Source organism: Sardina pilchardus, chromosome 2, assembly GCF_963854185.1.
Source record: "Sardina pilchardus chromosome 2, fSarPil1.1, whole genome shotgun sequence".
Lineage (NCBI taxonomy): Eukaryota > Metazoa > Chordata > Actinopteri > Clupeiformes > Clupeidae > Sardina > Sardina pilchardus.
Genome location: NC_084995.1, coordinates 31,204,049 through 31,225,775, shown reverse-complemented (window position 1 = coordinate 31,225,775; position 21,727 = coordinate 31,204,049). Strand labels below are relative to the sequence as shown.

General features: G+C 42.0%; 2 protein-coding genes across 3 annotated transcripts; one reads left to right on the top strand and one right to left on the bottom strand.

Annotated features, from left to right (window-relative positions):
* Positions 1–782: 782 nt before the first annotated feature.
* LOC134070408 (tyrosine-protein kinase JAK1-like) lies at positions 783–16,825 on the bottom strand. 2 transcript variants are annotated; one of them, XM_062526755.1, is made up of 25 exons: positions 16,612–16,825; positions 16,175–16,294; positions 13,583–13,792; positions 13,240–13,360; positions 13,009–13,138; positions 12,429–12,595; positions 11,312–11,651; positions 10,566–10,775; positions 10,288–10,445; positions 10,037–10,151; positions 9,321–9,507; positions 8,950–9,047; positions 8,689–8,838; positions 8,400–8,487; positions 7,979–8,106; positions 7,029–7,161; positions 5,866–6,020; positions 5,391–5,541; positions 5,063–5,157; positions 4,725–4,917; positions 4,317–4,441; positions 4,021–4,193; positions 3,653–3,770; positions 1,791–1,901; positions 783–1,502 (listed from the first exon to the last, which is right to left on the bottom strand). In XM_062526755.1, exons 3-25 carry the CDS (start codon positions 13,761–13,763, stop codon positions 1,383–1,385), a joined length of 3,447 nt encoding a protein of 1,148 aa, XP_062382739.1. In that variant the 5' UTR covers positions 13,764–13,792; positions 16,175–16,294; positions 16,612–16,825; the 3' UTR covers positions 783–1,382. The 2 variants fall into 2 exon arrangements, with proteins under 2 accessions (XP_062382739.1, XP_062382749.1); XM_062526765.1 differs by lacking the exon at positions 16,175–16,294.
* Positions 16,826–17,289: 464 nt separating this feature from the next.
* On the top strand, positions 17,290–21,151 carry LOC134070397 (leptin receptor gene-related protein-like). Its single transcript, XM_062526745.1, has 4 exons — positions 17,290–17,384; positions 17,963–18,038; positions 18,279–18,465; positions 18,568–21,151. The coding sequence occupies exons 1-4, from the start codon at positions 17,369–17,371 to the stop codon at positions 18,682–18,684; spliced, it is 396 nt and encodes a 131-aa protein (XP_062382729.1). The 5' UTR covers positions 17,290–17,368; the 3' UTR covers positions 18,685–21,151.
* Positions 21,152–21,727: the final 576 nt, after the last annotated feature.

Below are 21,727 nucleotides of genomic sequence, written 5' to 3'. Positions count from 1 at the left end.
GGAATGTTAAGGAACTGAGATACCATAGTTCTTATTATTAGATATGTCCATGTGTACTAATTATGTCATTGTTTTCCTGACATATTTAAGGTTTTCTCTGAAAAGACATGGTCTGAATGACAGTATATGTGCAAAATGTCCATGGTAGCATTTCTGTATCAGTTCTAAGTAGAATTCATTCTTTGTGTGGTAGTTTACACCAAAGATCATACAAAGTGCTACACTCCAGAATCTTCAGTTTACACTAGCATTTGTGAATGGAACATTAAACTGTGCTCATAGACAATGGTTATCAGTTCTCTTGAGCCTATACAATTATTTTATTTCCATAAAAAGGTCTGGTTATCCAGTGCCATCTGAGGTCCAAAATACCACAGCCATCCAATATTTATTTTCAGCCCTACCCATCGTTTTAGAGTGATGAATACCTTCACATCTTTACTTCTGAGAGATTCAGTCTCCCTGAGATGCTCTTTTTTGCCCAATCATGGTTCCACTTCACCTAATTAGTTGTGAACTGTTAACCCCTTTTGTTGTGTTTATCATTACATAACTTTTCCAGCCTCTTGTTGCTCCCGTCCTAACTTTTTAAGAGACGTGTTGCTGGCATCAAAGTCAGAATGTGCTATTTTCCATGAAATAGTCAACTTTCTCTCCTTCAACAGTTGATACAGTATGTTGTATTTGAACTATTCTCAATTAAATTGGACTTTTATTATGTTACTATATCTCACACTTGCTAGTCCTTATTTTTTTTGTAAGATTCACAAATCAGACTTGAATTCATAAGAAAGTCTGCCTTTATTTGATGGATTACAGTGAAACAGGCCAAGAAGAAATGAAAATTGCAGAGGTATACATGTTAACATGCTAATCTTAAGAAAACTATTGGTTTTTTTACCCATATGGATATAAAATGAAAGCATAAAATATTAGTCTGGAAATAAAGTGCATGATGAAAGAAACACACACACACACACACACACAAACACACACATTCACACACACACACACACACACACACACACGCGCGCGCGCACACACACACACACACACACACACACACACACACACACACTTGTGCACACACTCGCCACAAACACATGTGTATACACACATATATATATATATATATATCTGTATGGGGTGGCTGTTTACAAATGTCTATATAATTCTCTCTCTCTATATATATTGGAAAAGGTCTAAAATATACTTGTAATGGCACATACAAACGTACAAACATGTAAATATTAGATATGTTTAGTTTTAACATGAATAATGTTTATCTAAAAAATGTGAAACAGTATATGCTGGCTTTGTCTTAACGACTAGTGACTACTGTGAGTATTGAGTGAGTTGTGATCATTGTCAGACGCTGTGGTCTATGGGTCTGATGGGTTGAGAGCGCTGGACTCAAGTTTCTCCAACTCGCCGATGAGGCCTTGGAAGTCAATGCGGTGGTCTGGTGAGCGCTCCCAGCAGCTCCTCATCAGGATGTAGACCTGGAGATGGCATCAGAAGTGCACATGTGTCACAATCCACTCAGCCCAGTCACAAAAACACTGTTGGGTTGCAAGTGAGACATGTGCCCTGGGCATATTTAACACATAAAAAAACCCTCTTCTAACAGAAATAAGAAAGGTAGACAACTTGTTCAATAAACTTAAAGGCCGTCTTAAACGACTTCCACAATTAAGCTGACTAGCGGGGGTAGGGTTAAATAGCATTGCTCCTAATTTAGCAGACAACACATGCAAGTACTTTGGAAACAATCTCTGCATTGCCCCTACCTCTTCTGGACAGCCAGCAGGGCACGGTAACCTCCTCCCTGCCTCCAGGGCAGAGACCAGTCTAGTGACAGTCATCTGTCCTTGGCTTCGACCAATCATTTCTGAGAATTTCTGTTTTCGGGAAAGGACTTGTTAGTGCAAATCACACTGTATTGTTGCATCACAGAAAGGCACACACACATGACTAATGGGACACCTGCACGAAAGGTTCTCGACGCGCCAGCTTGGTTTCTGGACGGTGGAGCGTCAACTGGAGCGACATCTTCTGTTGTTTTATTATTGTTTGCCAAAATAGTAATAATTTTAACTCGCATAAATTCTTCTTTATCGTTATACCAAGTGCTTGTTTGGAAAAAGTAAACGCACACCTTGTGAGGTGCTCACGGCGGTAAATGAAGACTTAAATTAAACAGAAGTGTCGTGGCACACTCGGAACTTCAAGAAATTTTATTGACCAACGTTTCGGCTTACACCTTCCTCAGGGTCACTTCTGTTTGATTTACTTAGGTGCAACACCCAACTGGGTCCGTGTAGACACTAATTATGTATGCACACAATATGGCCTTGAGTATGACATTAAATTTAATGCGAAAAAGAGCAATGTCATGATAGTCAGAAGCAGAGAGGATAAAAAATTGACTTTCCCTGTTTTCTATCTGTGTAATAGCCCACTTGTGGTGTGTAAGGATGTAAAGTATCTGGGTCATATAATCTCAGATGATCTTAGTGATGATCAAGATATATATCGTCAACGCCGCAAATTATATGCCCAGGCTAACATGTTACTACGTAAGTTCAGTATGTGCTCTTCTAATGTAAAATGCTCTTTGTTTAAAGCCTTTTGTACACCTATGTATACTTCTCATCTATGGTGTAGATATAAGAAAAGCAGTCTGCAGAAGCTTAAAGTTGCCTATAATGACACTATGAGATTGCTGATGCAGCTACCTAGATGGTTTAGTGCCAGCTACTTGTTTGTCCACTCCAATGTGCCAACCTGTGAGGCAGTCCTTAGAAATGTAATGTACAAATTCATGTGCCGCCTGGATCTCTCACACAATAGCATTATTGAAGCTCTAGTGAACCCAGCTAAGAGCTCCTTGAGGTACTCCTCTAAGCTTAGGAGGCATTGGAGAGAAAGCCTATATGTTTGATGGGTGGTTTTGTCTTGTTGTCTTGATGGTTTTGTTTGTCTTGTTTTATTGTTGTTGTTTTTTTTGTTTTTGTTTTTGTTTTTGTCTCTTTGTCTTCTTGTTTTTAAAATTATTTATTCTGTCTGTTTTTTTTATACTCTGCTATGGACATTGTACTAGTGTCTGTGATAAATAAAGAATTGATAATTACATTAACAAAAGCGGCAAGTACAAACACACCAGGCTCCACCGGAAATAAATGAGTCATACTGCATGTATGTATACTGCATACTGAGACAATTTGTGCTGGTTAGTGTTACAACCTGTGTGAGTAATACACTTCAAGTATAACGGAGATGCAGCATGCCTCTCGCTAAATATAACACCTAACGGCAAAACAGGAAATAAAATATAACTACTAGACCAACCACTATTGACACACACACACACACACACACACACACACACACACACACACACACACACACACAAACACACAAACACACACACACACACACACACACACTCACAAAAAAATCACTGTTCAGACCATAATCACTTACATGTACTGTAGCACTGTCAAAGTATGTGAGTAGAGCTCTCATAGTATAATAACATGGGTCAGTGGTCCGTATGGTGTACTCCCTATCTTATACAGTACTGTATCAGTTCTGTTGAGAAGAGTTTGGTTGGGACTGGGAAGGGTGTCTGTAAAGAAACAGGACTTACTGCAGGAGGGCTCTTCTTGGTGTCACAGTAGGTCATGATCTCATAGAGAGTCACGCCAAAGGACCACACGTCAGATGCACGGTAAAACTTCAACTGCACAAGGCACTCTGGGGCATACCTACAGGACAGAAAAACAACAAAGTCTGTGTCAACAGCTGAATATCATCCGATCAATCTACAATGTTCACTATAAACTAAATTGTATCTGACCACACTGAATTTTTGATATTTACATTACTGTATGTGACAACACAAAACATTCCACAGGACCTAGCTGATAATACAAAGTGTTGTTTCGGCTTTCGTGCAGTGTTATAATAATGAATAATGGAAAATTACAACACCAAAGCCCCAATCTACATCCTTACCAAAAGACGGGGCTCTCCTGTTCCTCTTTGACTCTATAGTATCCCTCATTGTCTTTGATGCTCTTGGTCAGGCCAAAGTCCCCAATCTTCACCAGATTTTCGCTTTCCACCAACACATTTCGGGCTGCCAGATCCCTGTGAATGTAGTTTTGGGATCCCAAGTAATCCATTCCCTGATGACAATTAAAAAAGACATATTGAATAGATCCTCAGTAATTTCACACCACAGGGAAAAATTACTTTAATAGTTCGGCTAAATTCTGTCCATACTATACTGTATACTGTGTGTACTATACCTGACATATCTGTTTGGCATAGAGAAGCAGTTTATTGTGGTCAATCTTAGGTTTGTTGTGTGGTAAATACTCTTTCAGGCTGCCCATTGGCAGGTACTCCATGATGAGCTTGAAGGTCGCTCCTCCTAAAACATTGAAAAAGTTACAACCTGCACATTATAACTGATTTATTGATAACTCAGTTTTTGACTCCTGCAAAAGGAAAAAATGTCCAATGATGCACCTCTCTCTTCAAAGCAAAGACAGACATGCACACTAAAGAAAATCAGAAACACAATCGATCCGTCTATTCATACACTTTCACTGTCTATCATTGTCCAACGACATTCACTGGAAAGAGTACATTTTAGGTTAAGATAGAAAAGGTGGTCATATTCCAACGTTAGCAGGTACAGTAAGTGGGCTCACCTTCCTCGGCACTCACTCCTTTATACTTGACGATGTTGTCATGGAGGAGCTCACGCATGGTGTTGATCTCCCGCAGGAGGTTGCTAGTCTCCACTCCCTCCCTCTCCGTCTTTAGGGACTTAACCGCCACCAGCTCCCCTGTGTTGTGGCCACGTGGGTCATACATGCACAGCTCCACCTTGCCAAAGTGACCCTGCAGAAACAAAGATGGGCTGTGATAGTCTAAACACATCAAATACAGCTACAGTATGGCGAGCCAGCGAGTCTGATCTTCAGGCCCTTACAGACCTAGAGAGCTATATATATATACTGTATATGTGTGTGTCAAAAGTGCATACCTCTCCCAGTGGTCTGATTCTCTTTAGGAACCTCTTCTCAAACACGTTTGGATCAAGGTCCACATTTGCCATTCCACTTGAGTCAATGGCAGGGTCTGTAAATGTGGGTTGAGGGAGAGAATTACTCCAATAATTCTAAAATGACGTGTTAGACATAATCAAGGCAAAGTACATTTTAGAGACTAGATCTTTACTGCCAAATGTTGACATCTACCTCTATGAACCTCTCTGAACCATTTCTGAACAGATGACCTAACCAGCTTTGTGGTTTAAGGCATTTAAAAACACTTTCCATAGTTGTCTGAAAGGGGGTTATAAAAAAGCTTACCTTCCTCCTCGATCCTCACAAGCCTCTGAAGAACGGCCCTGAGGAATGGTCTCTGCCTAGGGTCATAGCTCATGCACTCGGTCATCAGGCTGGCTAACTGACTGACCTGCTTGCTCACCAGTTTTCCCCTGGCTGTGTAGAAGCGCTCTTTCTGTTCAGGAGAGAAAGCTGCGTTTAGAGTGAGCTTGAATACACAAAGGCACAAACACTCAAGATTTCATAGGCTTGGCCAAAAGGAAAGTCTGGCATTTGAAATGAATATAAAAAGGCAAAAACGAAAGGTTGATATTTTTTGGCATATTTGACAATAATATCTATGTACATGACCATGCAACAATGAGGCTACTGTAGTACACATTACAACTGTAATCTGTATTTAACAGGTCATTTTACAGACACATTTAGTACAGTGGCCTGGCCATTGTTCTGCAAGATGTCTAACTGACGCGTTGTGGAGCTGGTGTGATGACTATACCTCAATGCGCTTCTTGTCCTTGAGGGGGCGCTCTCCATTGTGGCAAATCTCCCACAGAGTTACGCCGAATCCCCACTTGTCAGCAGCAATGCTCACTACCTTGTGGCTCTCTCTCATGTACTCGGGCGCTATCCATGGAATGCGGTCCAGGCGCTCTGCACAGAGAGAGAGAGAGAGAGAGAGAGAGAGGGAGAGAGAGAGAGAGAGGGACAAAGAAAGAGAGAGAGAGGGAGAAAGAAAGAGAGAGAGATAGAGAGGAAACTGTTAGTACAGGGAATCAGGCTCATCACTTCCTCTCCAGCCCACATCACAGAAGAGCGTGACAACACAGAGCTCTGCAGAGCTTCGAGATGGCCTGAGATTGGTGGTCTTTTGGCCCAATGACTCAGATGTGCCCTTTGCATGCTGCCCCGTGTGTCATGTGCTTTTCTTTCATGTTTGTAAACGTTTCTTATCATCAGCATTGATCAGCTCAGTTCGCTACACACCCAGTGTGTTGCAGAGGGGCAGGAAGTTGGGTTGGCTGCTGACGTAAATGGTCAGTGGTTTTCAGCTGAAATTTCAGAAAAGTGCATGCAACATTCATATTCATGGGTACTGTAAACCTCTCTGCTGGTTGGGTGTTGATCTAAATCCCTATTGATACTAATTTACCTCCGCCAAGGAGGTATATGTTTTCATCGGGGACCGGCGTTTGTCTGTCTGTCTGTCTGTCTGTCTGTCTGTCTGTTTGTTTATCTGTCTGTTTGTTAGCAAGATAACTCAAAAAGTAATGGATGGATTTCGATGAGATTTTCAGGGAAGGTCAGACTCAGATTCAATTTTGGGACTGATCCGTAATTCTGACGGGATTCCAGAGGCATTTATGTATTTAGCTTAGTCGTCTAATGGCATGGTATGGCCATGTGGTGGCGATCTGAATAGTTTCGGTGCAAACCTATGACAACCTAGGAAGAAGAATGCAGGCGGAGGTAGCTGCGCTCTCTGAGTGCTTTTCTAGTTCTAGTGTAGTTTTGTTGGTGGAATATTTTATCAACTCACATTGACCTTTGATAAGTGAGGACTGGCATGACTGCTCAAGTGTGTGTTTTTAGCGTTCTCAGATTGGCAAACTTCCTGTCTGTTGTGTGTGCGAGCCGCCATGTGGTGTTTGTATTTGCTACCTTCTTTAGAGAGAGATGTGCTGGGGATTCCTGGGTGGCTGAGCTTCATGAAGGGGGCATCTCCGTCCAGGCCGTCCCTGGCCAGCAGGATGTTCTTGGCACACACAAACCCATGAACGAGCCTCTTGTCCTCCTACGAAGTGGAACACCAAACACAATACTGCATAACGAATGGACAGTGTAGTACAGGCATAGTAGCTATTAGCAGTATGAGGCTACCATTCTAATCTAAAGATGACACACTGACATATCATTATCACTGATTGAGACATAGTGGAATTCCCCACTCTCTTCACCAAGAGTAAGATCATATGGTGACAATTGTATCTGTTATTGCTACAGATAAGACTGCTGATAGCAAGGGCCACTTTTGGTCACCGCTGACCTTAAGTAGTCAGGTGGAAAAAACACTTCTTGAAGTTACATTTAAATAGCTACCAAGGGAGGTGGTAACATAGTGGCTGAGGAGCTGGGCTAGCATGTAGTGGCCTGAAAGGTTTTGGGTTCAATACCGCTGAGCAAGGCACTTAACCGCGAGTTGCTCCAAAGACATTGCCCCTTGTGATAATGTAATGATGGGATAATAAATCTCTTTCCGGGTCCAACGGCTATTCTGAGTAATTGTCATCTTACTATTGAATTGTTGCCTCAACCTAATCAAATCCTAATTTCTTGGACGTTACCCTTGAATATATCATCTGGCTGCACAGCTACAGTAATTACTCTGTTACAATCGCTAAAACGGAGGTGATGATGACAAAGTTTACAAGTTGCAAAAACTGTCTGGCTGCTCTAGTAAATGTCTTTTCATGAAAAAATCTGTTGGGCCCGTGACGTCAAACTTAAGAACCGAATATAATTGACATACTGTAAGTAATTTGCCTTTACTAAATGAAGCTGTATGTAAATGTAAAAAACAGACCGATAGCTAACAATGTAACACCACTCACCAGGTAACTCAGGACACTAGCCAGTTGCTTGGCCACTTGAAACTTCCAGGTTGGGCTGAGGCTGGAGCCGTGGGCCTGCATGAACAGGTCCAGGGGTCCATGCTGGAGAAACTCCTCTACCATTATGACTGCACCACAGAACAAGGGCAACAATGATTGACAGGGTCAAATTCAGGATTGCCATTACATATCTGTGACCATTATGACAATAATGATGGGTAAAGGTTATAGCAGCATCTATGGATGTCTAATTACCAACTAACTAAAATACCATTAAATATTGGTGCTTGCCTCAAAGGCTATTCTGAGCTTCTGCTGACAGCTAAAAAAGGCCTGTGTTTGAGTGTGGCAATGGGACAATGGGCAATTCCAAGGAGCATCCACTGAGAGACATTCAGCTAAGTATGGAGGTGTTACTCACTGTCTAGATTGCGCACGCAGATCCCGTAGAGCAGAGACATGTGCTTGTGTGAAACCCGACGCATCACGCTAACAGTTTCCAAGAAGTCCTGTCAGGTTCACAGAAGCAGAAAACCCTTTGTTAGCTGTCTGATTACTTTTCCAACACACACACACACGAATACAATCACAACCACACACATGCTGGTGTCAGTGAACTCTCTGTGAGTCACAAGTAAAAAATAGAGTTAGGGTAGTCCCATATCATAGGGAGTGAAGGAGAATGAGTGGAGAGACACGAGCCTACTCACAGACATGTCCCTCTGTCCGGCACTTAGAACCTTCAGCACCACCTTCACTTCCTGGTGGTCATGGGCAAAGTCTAGATAATCATCTTCGTCACGCAGCGTCAGTTTGCCGGCGTAGATGTTGGTCCGGGTGCCACGCCCCAGGTGCTCCTCCTGTCCCAGAAAGAAATGACAGGGTTACTGTCTATCTAAAAAGTACCGAAGCGGAACAATAGAGACACACACACTACAACCATGCAGGTGGTACGAACATGGTAGCAATACCTCAACTAGGTCCTCTTTCAGAATTCTGTGGAAGACGAGGTGAGTGGAGACTGGATTCTGGATTTCTCCCCTTGTTGCAACTAGCAAGTTGGAAATCTCTAAAATAAAGTCAATCACAGACAGACATGGATTTCTATCCCATTGATTGCTTGTTTGTAGCACGTTATATTCCGAAATCCTCAACAAATAAAGCATTACAACATCTGACACATTAGTCTTTGTAACATCTTAAAATCTGACGGTAAAGAAACTATAACATATACTGTATGTTGTCAACACAAGGTTCTTTACAGTAACGTTTTCAATAAGGTGCGTGTGTAAACTAACTCTAGCCCTGTGACTCAAGGCATACGCTCGGAGGTAGCTGTTACCTTTGGGCTGGGGGGGGAAGCCCCTGGTCAGCTGTAGTGTTGTATTGTCCGAGCGCAGCTGCTGTCCCTCTAGGAGCTCCATCAGCTCCCGGAGACCCGTCTGCTTCACGTCCGTCCCGCAAAGCAAGTAGCCATCGAGCTCTTTCACTATCTGGAAGTGCTTGTAGCCGTTGGTCTCCGAGTCCATCTGTTCCCAAGATGCACACAAGCGTGTTAGGAGCAAAGAAGAAAATGTTGCATGTCAGGTGTCAAGTAAACAAATTGCCTTGTAGTGACATTTTTATCATTGGCTACAACTAAAGATAGGTGATTAGTGCTCACAACCTGTGGTGCCATTAATGTGTATTTCTCTATACACTCTATACACTCACACCAACTCTAAGTCTACATGTCTACAACTGAAATGCAGAGTTGAGGATTTAGATATGACTCAATATGACTGTGAATGCATATCATCTCTCTTTATGACGCTGAACATTTTCAGATATGGATCCACCGCAAAAACACCTTGTGCTCATTTTACTTTCTACCATGACCAAATGATGTATTTTGTGCACAAGTGTAACAAATTTCATGTAACAAATTTCATTTTTTTGAATGAAAAGAGAAACTATTATAAAAAAAAAACCTATTATTAACAATTCTTCAAACTACTGACGGAGTCTTCACTATGTCTGAGCTCTCATATGTACAGTAGCACCTCCACGTAGACCTACCTCACTGCACACAACGGTCAGGAGGATGTGCTCATAATCTGTGCTGCTCCGGCGAAGCAAGTAGAGGCCCTCCTCATTGCCTTCCTCGCAAAGTTTGTGAATAGCGTAGTCCGTGCTGTGAGAATCACCCAGGAAGGTTTAGTCGTACAATCGGTTGCATAACAGTTGCATATCAATAGTCTGTGGTACCAACATATCACAAATGTTGGTGGGGCCAGGTACAAGTACTTGGGTGGAGTGTGTTCACTCACCTGATTGGCCCGTGACATCCCTCAAGTATGTCCAGCTCCACAGAGGGTGGGGCGACCTCTCTGCATAGGAAGTGATGTGCGTCTGCGGTTAGCCGGAAGTACCCGTCCACCAAGGTAATGAAGGAGAAAGCCTTCTCCTGCCTCTCCAGGTCCAGCTCCTGTGAATATGATTACATACAAAATATACATGAAGTAATAAAGAAATGAGAAATTTCAGATTAAAGACTAAATGTTATTTTCATATGTTGCTGAAATATACATATACTGAAAGAGCATACCATCTGTGTGTTGTCCCGTTTGTGAATTGTGACCAATGACTCTTTGACGACAATATGTGTGATCTCATAAAAGTCGGAAAATTGTATCCAGTCCTTGCAGTCGTCAGTCGTCGGACTGGATAACATTCTTCTGTCTGTCTTTTCTTTTTTCAGGAAACTGTCCCTCTTGTTCCTCTTGGAACTGGCTTTCTCCTCTGGAGGCAATTCACTCTAGGGATCCGTTAAATTCTCAGCATCAGTACAGCAATCCACACTATTCTTCATAATATTCCACATAGACATGAATACTAACCAAGACCACGATTTTAGCAAATCTTAATCCAGCACTTAAGGCCTACGCATTTTTATTATTATTTTTTACATTTATTATTATACCATCTCCATATTGTGAGTATTGAGTATTCGTCTAAGTGTCTACTTCGGCCATGTTAACATTTCTGAATGAAATGTTGCGTGGGGACACAGAAGATGTGAGGTGTGAGAATGCAGCAAGCAGCAGCTATGAGCCAATTTCACAGTGTCCAGGTGTCTGGCCTAGTTGATGTTAATGATGCCTTAACTGGCAGGGTAAAACATCTTCCTGTTTCTGTCTTTCCTATAGACTGAGCTGTTCCAGAGGAAGTTAGTTTACACAGTGGCGACATCTTGTGAAATAGGCTTATCATGCGCTGTATGAGTGACTGTCACTGTTCTCCAGGCACCCTGTGTCTGTGACAGGTGAACACGATCACACTACCATGTCTCACCTCTGACGGTTTCAGGCGCCACTGGATGCCAGCCGTCCCCGACACCAGCACCTGGTAGCAGGCTGACTGCTTGGGAGCCGGACTCTGGTCGAGGCCATCGGCATCCAAGGTCCGGATAGAGGCCAGCTCGAAGATCTCACATCCAAAGCCTTCTGTCAGCGTTTCTAGAGTGGCAATGTACTTCAGCTTCAGGTCTAGCTGGCTCACAGATCTCTCCATGACCGTTTTTTGGTTGAACTCGTTGAGGAACTTCTTGAAGACATTCGATATGCGAAGCCGTACAAGGAAGTTACGCTGACAGATGGACTGTTTCAGGGACTCTGGAATGTGTCTCTTGTAGCTGGAGGCATCAAGGGCAAAAACAATAAATGTAGTTGAAGATATCATACAATGGATGAACTGAGTATTTCACCATGTTCTTTGATGTTAACACAAGTATGGCATGCAACATTGGTCAAAAACATGCTATTTTACAAACCCATTCACAAGCCTATAATTAGACTGGGGGATAAAATTGAGTCACAGTCTGCTCTCACATCACACTCTTTTTTTTTTTTTTAAGTATATTTTTTGGGCTTTTGTGCCTTTAATTTTGATAAGACAGTAGAGAGAGACAGGAAGCGAATGGGTGAGAGAGTCGGGGTGGGATCTGGAAAGGACCACGGGGCGGGAATCGAACCCGGGTCGCCGGGGTACGGTGCAGGTGCCCCAGCCAGTTGCGCCACGGCTGGGGCCCTCACATCACACTCTTACTGTTCAGATTGACCCATTTTTAGTCTCAGGTTTGCATATACAGTACCGTAAAGGAGGAAACAACTGTGTTTCCGGTTTTCAGTCGCTTTGTGGTCATGAACCAAACTCTCTTTACTCAACAAACACAAAGTAAAAACAATCTCCCATTCTTTGTCTGCATATCTACCTTGGTTTAGATTTCTAATCCATCCAATCCATCAACAAATGCATCTGAAACTACACACTTCTCAAATGCACACCAAAAGTACATATGAGTCTGTGCAACATCCTGTATTGATCAACAATGAGCTCTTTACATCTGAATTTCTGAAACTTGGGTGAAAGTGTGCTTGAGTGGTACCACAGACAGCTGAAGTTGTCTCACCTGATCTTCTTTACTGTGGAGCCTGAATCAGAGTGCTCTTTGTCTGCAAAATCATGTGAGATGGACAGCACAGCCATCCCCAGACACTCATTTTCAATATCACGGCACTCCCCCTCATCCTGGGCAAGACGCACTGGGGCCATGCCGTGGACAAAGTCATACTGGCCCTATGGATGGGCAAGCAGAAGAATGCACATTCACATACAGACATACTGAAAAAGCAAATACACACACCCACACACACACACACACACACACACACGAAAACAGAAACACACAGACACAGACACAGACACACACACAGACACAGACACACACACACAGACACACACACACACACACACGCACACACACACACACACACACACACACGCACACACGCACGCACACTGCCTGGTCAGGCTATCCACCAAGAACGAGTGAGGACCAGTGAGTGTAGAGGATTGATCGGCAAACCATGCATACAGTTAGGTCTAACATCTCAGGGAACGTCCCTATGCTTGGCGTCTATTGTCATGTACGTTACCATGTGTAAGACATGAATGAGACATCTGTGAAGTCATGTCATGTGGTTGCAGACCTGTGCAAAGAGGTACTCCAATGAGGCCGCATCCAGAATGGAGGTGCCTTCCGGTCCCACCCGCTTCAGAGTGTGCCTCGTCATGGGGTTCTTACCCTTTTGGGTGCCGTGCCAGTTGGTAAAGTAGAACCTAAGATGCCACAGACTCTGGTGAATGTCTTATCTGGTTTCAGTTCTACTGACAGCCAAACACATCAGGTTCTTTTAAAAATGCAAAAGTTCCTATCTTACCTCATGCGATAGTAAACCTTTAGACTGGCTCCGTCTGCTTTGAAAGAGTGATTTGGGGGGTACCATATGGCTCCCTCCTCGTCATACAGGGCATACAAGCTGTGACAGAGTGGAGAGATTCCTGCAAAAAATACCATAGAATGTCATCTTTGCACAGACCACTGAAGAGATGCTGTAGAGATGAAGTGGCAACTCATATGAGGAACTAACGTTGAACAGATAGTTTCTCAATCAATCAGAACAGGAAGTTCAACACATCACTTTTTACAGGTAAAGTAAAGGAACTTCAAAATGAACTCCTGTCAGTAATAAACCTCCCAGTGCATTTGACCGGATAACTCACCAAACTGTTTGGAACACTCAGTGCACAAATCCTCCACAGTATAGCACCCTTTGAATTTTATCAGTGGCTGGGTGCCTTGAGTGTAAAAGTGGACTTCTAAGCCTTTTGGACCAGACGGCATTGTGTAGTCACTCTTTCTCTTTTTCCGCATCTTTGCCAAGATCTGTCTCCCTATATCCATGTCAGCCTCTTCTAATCCACCAGCTCCACCTGAGGATGGGACAGATTACAACAGCACAAATTCAGTATGCCACATATGCCCCTCTTACCATGCAATGAAAGATTCCTGAACACGTGGTTATAAACGCATTACACCCCATTCAAATAGGCTTTTAAAAATATTTCAATGAACCAGCCCACTACTCTAATCTTCATGTTCTAAAATGTTAATGTTTTTTTAAGGGCCCCTCTAGGGTTGCAAAATTCTGGGAATTTTTCAAATTTAACTAATGGCAATAAACGCTTAAAGGGATATTCCGCCATTTCTGGAAATACGCTCATTTTCCACCTCCCCTCGAGCAAAACAATCGATATTTACCTTGTTCCCGTTCATCCAGCCATTCTGTGAGTCTGGCGATACAACTTTTAGCTTCAGCCTAGCATAGATCATTGAGTCGGATTAGACCATTAGCTTCTCGCCTGCTAGCTTCATGTTTAAAAGTGACTACGATTTCTGGTAATTTTCCCATTTAAAACGTGTCTCCTCTCAAGTTAGAAAGTGCAATAAGACCAACTGAAAATGAAACCTGGTGTTTTTCTAGGCTGATTTGACATGGAACTACACTCTCATCTGGCGTAATAATCAAGGCAACTTGCAACCTACTGGAACTACTACTGCTTGTTGTCTATGGGGACTATTTTCAGATGCTGCGTACGATATCACTGCGCCTATGGTACGTTTGCAAGTTGCCTTGATTATTACGCCAGAGGAGAGTGTAGTTCCATGTCAAATCAGCCTAGAAAAACGCCAGGTTTCATTTTCAGCTGGTCTTATTGCACTTTCTAACTTGGGAGGAGACATGTTTTAAATGGGAAAATTACCAGAAATCTCAGTCACTTTTAAACATGAAGCTAGCAGGCGAGAAGCTAATGGTCTAATCCAATTCAATGATCTATGCTAGGCTGAAGCTAAAAGTTGTATCGCCAGACTCACAGAATGGCTGGATGAACAGGAGCAAGGTAAATATCGATTGTTTTGCTCGAGGGGACGTGGAAAATGAGCGTATTTCCAAAAATGGCGGAATATCCCTTTAATATTGGATATGCAGAATATTGAAATGTTTAATATTGCAAGTTAGCCTTTAACAGGAAACTTCAATATAGGCATAGCTGATCAAGACCAGATGTATTGTATATCGAGACTGAGACAAGAGTAAGACTTAGAGAGGCTGAGACCAAGATAAGACCGAGACTGAGTCAAGATCAGAATCACATTGGTTCTAGCATATATTTACGAAATCCCAGTCCCGAGACAACAAGAGCTTCTTTTACACCTTCATGCATTCATCTGCATGTGCGTGAGGCTTAGGGGGGAACAGCAATAAAGACAAGTAACAACATGTTCATAGTTTTACAAGCAGAGCTGCATTTGAAGCAAGATGCTTTACATCCAATCACAGTGACGTGTTAACAGACAAATACAGTTTGAGGTTTTGTGGTGGTGAAATAAACCTCAAGTCTCAAGTACGCGAGACCAGTAAAAATAGTAAATTCTGAAACAGTGGTCTTGAGACCAAAACTGGTCTCGGGTGCTAAAACACCTGCTGACCCCAGAGGAAATCCTTCTTCATCAATAATTTTTTTTGATTGGTGGTCTTTTATTAGTAGCTTTTTAAAAGGGCATTTCGATGTCTAGTAGTCAAGTTTCTGTCCCTACATTGTCAAAAAACAAATTACTAACATACGGTATGCCTATGATGTAGTTATAACAGCACAGATCGACACCTATTTCAGTATGTGCATGACTTTACTTATTTTTCTAATCCTCATGTCAAATCTGTGTTGATGTGAAGGGCCTAGGGTTGCAAAGGGGCAGAACATTTCTGGAAATTTTCTGGTAATTTTCCGCCCCTTTGTAACCCTAGTTTTGACCACCATAGGTGTCAGATTTACAGACTTTCAGTGGGGGCCAGATAACTGTAGGTCGGCTGAAAATATCAGATGGCCAGCTCTATGTTTACATGCCCTAAGCATTAGGCCTATATTTAATCTTAGCAGTAGGCTATACACTACACACCACTGGTGTACTTATACTAGGACGACCAGGGAATTTACTTAATAAATAAATAAATAAATAATCAACAGCTAGATCCACAAGAGTTTTATATTAGAACCATTGCCTAGGCCTACCTCTGATTAACTCTCACTCACTCACTCACTCACTCACACACACTCTCTCTCTCTCTCTCTCTCTCTCTCTCTCTCTCTCTCTCACACACACACACACACGCACACACACACACACACACACACATTTATTTTGTTTTAGGGAATTAGGGCAAGTGATGATAGCTAATAATTATCACGTGACGAGTGAATATAAGACCGTGTACAGTAGCCTATATGGAACTATTTATTTCGATCTGGACTCACCAATGAGCTAGCCTGACAGTCTTTTGTCAGGATAGTATCTTCAATAGTGTTCCTGGATATGCACAGAGTCTACGTGCGAATGGGTTCTGACATCGGTAACTCAGAATAACCCCATAATTTCTAGAAAATTTCAAAAATAGGGTGTATTAGCCTACCAAATAGAAAACAATGTCATCATATTTTGGGAAGTTTCGAAACTGTCTGGAGGCCGCGAGGATAGACCTTGGACCTGTTATAGGCGAATTTGGAGTCAATTCGCATCCATGCTTAACTTCATGAACTTGACGCATCATCCTAAACTTAAACATCCTCCCCACTCCCTACAAACTCGGCTATGTAGCCAACATAACATCCACCAAGGTCACAATTTATCAATGTAGTAGCATAAGGCATGAGCAGGCTAAGAAACATTTTTCTTAAAACGAAAGCAAACTCACCTATTGCTTCAACACAGTGCGCATATGTCTGTCCTGGAAAGCAGCGCACATGAAACGGTCTTGATGTTTTGTTTCAAGGCGTAGGACAATAAACCAAATTCTTTAGCTATTTTTACAGTACATAAGTAAATGTTTGGTACATTTCCTCAGACAGTAACGCCAGTAACCGGATCATTACGTTTCCTGAAAATTGGTTGCCGATTATGTCGATTCCAGTAAACTTCGTCACTCTTGATCCGCCCCAAGTTTCGGTGACACCGCTGATTGGCCAGGAGAGCTTGTCAATCACTTTCGTTTCGTCTGTGTTTGTTTGTGGGAGTTTCTCGGTGAAACAGAAAGATTGGGCCCTACAAAAAAACAACATATTACAATAACACATTGTAATATTTATAAGAGTTGATTTATATAATATATTCCATAGGCCTACGTAGCTTAGCCTAACATAGCCTCATAAAAGTGAATTGATAGGCCTCCTAACGACCAAATAGGCAACAAAAGGTACAGAATGTCGTTTATTCTAGAAAGGAAATTATTTGGAAATGATACTGTCAAAATGACAGGAATATATCAACAAACAAAATTAACACTGAAAATGTCAATAGCTCCACACATTGATTTGCTTTGGTGCATGTCTGATGAGGCTCGCCCGGCAGCTGTTTCTTTAAGGCCATCAGCTGGTGAAACCCCACGAAAAGGAGGAAATAGGAAGTGGCTTCTGAACTCTTAGCACAAAGACAAGAAACTGATTTTGCGAAACATGGCGGGGATTAAAGGTAAATATAGAACTGTACCTGATGTATGCTAAGCATATGATACATGTTAATATTCATATGACGAAGGGGTCATTTTCCTTGACCCGTTTTGTTCGCTATGTTTGAAGGTCTTTTGTGTTGATTTACGTCGTCACACAACTCATAGGCTACCAAACCAGGAACACAGAGACATTGTATTTTCTCTGTTTTCAGTGTTTGCTCGCAGTTTGAGCTCTCGAAATCACGCTCCAGAGGTTGTGTGGATGCCTTTGACACCTCAACTGCCTAAATGGTTTAACAAAGTTTAATGGTAGCCACCATAGGGTCTTCTAGTCACTGTATACGTCCTGTCAATGGAAGGAGACATTTAGGCTAATCTTACTCCGTTATTATTAACGTGACTTATCTTTAAAACTTCTGAAAAGTTTGCAAGGATAACATTGTTTTGGCGTTCTGCATTTACATTTCTTGTCCCCTAGGAGGCAGCATCGTGTATGTATACGGCTCTGCTTTGTTGGTTTACAATATCATTGTATCTATGTTAATATTGCCTGTAGATCAACATTGCACCTGAGGTCTCTCTTTTTTATATTTTATAGCATTGGTGGGACTGTCCTTCAGTGGGGCTATTGGTTTAACATTCCTTTTGTTGAGCTGTGCATTGGATCAGTATGGGTAAGTAGCCTACAGATCAATCATGTTGGTGGACAGGGAAGTAGTGGGATAAATTATTGCTAACCTCAGTCCTCCGCTCTCTGAGAGTTATTATGCATCAATCTCATCCATCTCTGAGAGTTACAGCACTGTTGTGTATTGTAAATCTACACATGGCATATAATTTATGTACCCAAACCCGTTTTCCTTTGATCTGATACATCCAGCACTGCACTTATCCTGTCCACTTTTTTTCCGCAGAGTGTATTGGCCATTTTTTGTCCTCATCTTCTACGTGCTGTGCCCCATCCCTCATTTTATTGCGCGGAGAGTCAGTGATGATGGGGACTCAGGCAGTAATGCCTGTCGCGAGCTGGCATACTTTCTCACCAGTGGTATTGTGGTGTCTGCGTTTGGTCTGCCCATAGTCCTTGCTCATGCATTTGTGGTATGTGTCATGTCACTTTACACTGTACACTTTTAATTGTAAAAACAAAAGTTGCTCTTGGCGCTTTTACAATTGAAACAATTTTTCCTCTTTCCATGACAGATCCAATGGGGAGCCTGTGGACTGGTGTTGGCTGGCAATACGGTCATCTTCCTCACCATCCTGGGTTTCTTCCTTGTGTTTGGTGGTGGAGATGATTTTAGCTGGGAGCAGTGGTAGGGAGCTCCCACCCCATGAATACGGATCTGAAGAGAAGAGAGTGGACCCCCCCCCCCCCCCCCCCGCCTCCAGCCCCCCACATACACTGCACTTAGGTGGGGGAAGAAGTGCAATGGAAAGGCCCAACTGTACTGCTGATGCACATGTTATTATGCTTTTGCAGCAGAGAATCCCCCCTAGAATGGGAAGAGCATGAGAGGACATGAGTTCAGGAGGCCAAAATAAAAAATAAGGGATGGACAAAGCTGGATTGAGGCGCACTATCACAGGGTTCTGCTTGCGTTACGACTGCTCGTAGACAGTGGTCCTTAACTAAGCCCTGCCTTTGTCTGCCTCTTCCACACTCCTCTCTGTACACACACACACACACAAATATGTATAAAAACAAACGGATGCAGTGGCTACCCTCCACCTGTCAGTCGTCCTGTTTGAGTTCCTCCTGTTTCAGCAGAGGCACCTGCTTTTGTCTCTTGCAATGGACCATCTTCAAATGTATCATGCCTCTCTTGATATTGAATGTGGCAGGGATGGCAATCATACTGCTCTGATGTCTCTTTCTCCCCTCTATCTTTATATTGTCTGCTTTTTCTATGGTTAAGACTTTTCAGATCCACTTGCTTGCATTATGATTGTTTTAATATGGCTGTGGATGGCATAGAAAGTCACTTTTATGCAAGCTAGCTGAGTTGACATCAGTCTTGTAATCAACATAACCCATTCTAATCTCAGTTATATTTACTAATGCGTAAGTGATTATCAGGATTTCTGTATTACGGATTATATTCCATCTCACCCCTTTCTAATATGGGAGGTTTTAAAATGTAAAGTTTACACTACCATAACCAAAGCTGAAGCTATCTTCATCTGTTCAGATTTACACTCTTTTTCTCAAATGTACTTTCTCAACACAATCATGCTATAGGATTTGCAAATCAAAGGGATTTTCCTTGATATACAGTACAGCAGGCACCTTTTGTAAAACTGACAAAGTGAATATGTTGAGTGTATGACTGTCTTTGTGGAAGGCAGTTGAATTATAAGAACACTTGTGTTTTTTATTTCTGCTTATGTGTATTATTAGTAAATATATTGCACTTTTATTGTGATCAACATGAACTTCCATGGTAATACTCCTTCAGTGCTAAGGAAAGAAAATTACACAACAATATCCCAATTACACACCTTAATTCGCTTTGGACAAAGGCGTCTGCTAAATAGCAGTGACCATAACCAATAATCATACAGTAATGAAATTGTAACAATTCTAAATAGCTGTCATACGTCTTCAGTGATTTGCTGATATTTGTATGATAGCTGTGGCAGCCAAAGACGGAGACAAAAATACCTTCAGTAACAAGATGCATAAATCTTTGCAAAATGAACTTAATAAAAAAGCAACCTGCGCAGACAAGGCAGTGGATTCAGACACGTCATTAAGACGTGTCTCAGGACAACTCTGGGTCCTGCTGCATTGAGACTAATGAAGGAAGGTATATAGACAAACTACTATAAAGGACATATTGTAGGATCAGCAATGATTTTTTGTAGTTTGTTTGGAGATGTTAGAATGGTATGGAGACCTCTGTGAGGATCTAAGATGGATCACAATCTCTCTCACAAACGTAAATCAGTCAGCACCCGACTGCAGAGGCATATGATCTATAAGGTTGTCCCCTTTCCAGTGTGCTGATGGCATGGGTGGAAAAGAATATGATTATGGGTTCATTGATGCATTCTTGGCCCCTGCTTTTGAAGTGCTCTGTAGGAGATTGGGGTACCATGTCACCAGCCTGTCCTCCAACAGGTGGCGCGCTGTCTTGATGTCTGAAATGAAATGAGGCCAGATGTGATGCTGTGATGTCTGAACTCTTGGATGCTTGCTCACCTGTAAGGGATGGGGCATTGGTCTGTGAACTGGGCGAAGAGTGGAGACGGGGCCCTGTTATGCCCTGCTGCCGAGTCACAGTACATGGGCGTCTTCTCCTCAAGGATCACTGGAACAAGAACCCACTGAGTCCAGGAGCTGCTGTTGGAAGCATTGTCTGAGAACACTGAAAACATTAGAAACTCTTTCAGTAAGGCTGTACAATCTTTTTCTTATTCTTCTGGCTATCTAGTAACACACTTCTCATGTTTTTTTTTCAACAGCACCTTATAATTTAAAACACTGTATTGGTTTTACATTTGTTACTCAAACTTGTATGATGCGATGATAAAATTGCATTCAGATGTGGTGAAAAAACTCTTATTAATTGTACTATAGCTTAATAGTTGTAGTTTTTAGTTGTTATCTTATTGAATTTTGTATGTTACTTGTCTGGTTTTTCTACCCAGTCCAGTATCTTAGAATTGGTTATGCTAGAGCTCTTTAATGGCTACATCCACACTATTTTTGTTTTGAAATGTTGGCACATGGTTTCTCTGGAAAGAGATGATTAAAAGTCGCCCTGACAGTTTGTTCAACACATTTTTGCCTCTGTAATGAATGACCACCCCCAGTGTTTTTGCCACTAAAGACATCAGATCAGGCACCAATGGGCAACAACATTCAGAAAATGTGTGTTATGGTAGCCTAATCCTTTTATGTGACGACTTTGTTAATGGTAGGCTAATATCTGATACAGCTCTGGCCCCATAAAATAATTTGGCCAGAGTATGTGTGTATGAAAGCGAAAACTGAAGTTTGAAAAAGAGGACGCTATATGGTGTTATGTCCATGCATTTCTGTAAGTTACCTGAAGTGACCTTATTTATTTACTTTGACAAGTCTGATATCAAACCTACATGGAAAATATGGTGTTTATTGTCTTAATGTATTGTTTCTTTTACAAATCTCTGGTGAATCAAGTCACAAAGTGGTCTTTCTGCAGAAATGCCCAATAACTATTTTGGTGTTTTTTTCCTCAAAGGACTAGTGTTTACGCACCTGTTTATTGCTGATATATTAGGACACATGGAGAAGACTGATTGATTCATTCAATTGATTGATGAGAATAGGCCTATTGAAATACTGATTGATGTTCTATGACAATGTAGCATATGC

Excerpts from the sequence above, each read along its gene's own strand:
- LOC134070408 (XM_062526755.1), bottom strand. The coding sequence starts at position 13,763 with ATGGATATAGGGAGACAGATCTTGGCAAAGATGCGGAAAAAGAGAAAG. Across the intron at positions 10,446-10,565 it reads AACGGGACAACACACAGATG|GAGCTGGACCTGGAGAGGCA; the intron begins GTATGCTCTTTC and ends TCATATTCACAG. Across the intron at positions 9,048-9,320 it reads CTTCCCCCCCCAGCCCAAAG|AGATTTCCAACTTGCTAGTT; the intron begins GTAACAGCTACC and ends ACTTTATTTTAG.
- LOC134070397 (XM_062526745.1), top strand. Across the intron at positions 18,039-18,278 it reads TGTGCATTGGATCAGTATGG|AGTGTATTGGCCATTTTTTG; the intron begins GTAAGTAGCCTA and ends TTTTTTCCGCAG. Across the intron at positions 18,466-18,567 it reads TCCTTGCTCATGCATTTGTG|ATCCAATGGGGAGCCTGTGG; the intron begins GTATGTGTCATG and ends TTTCCATGACAG.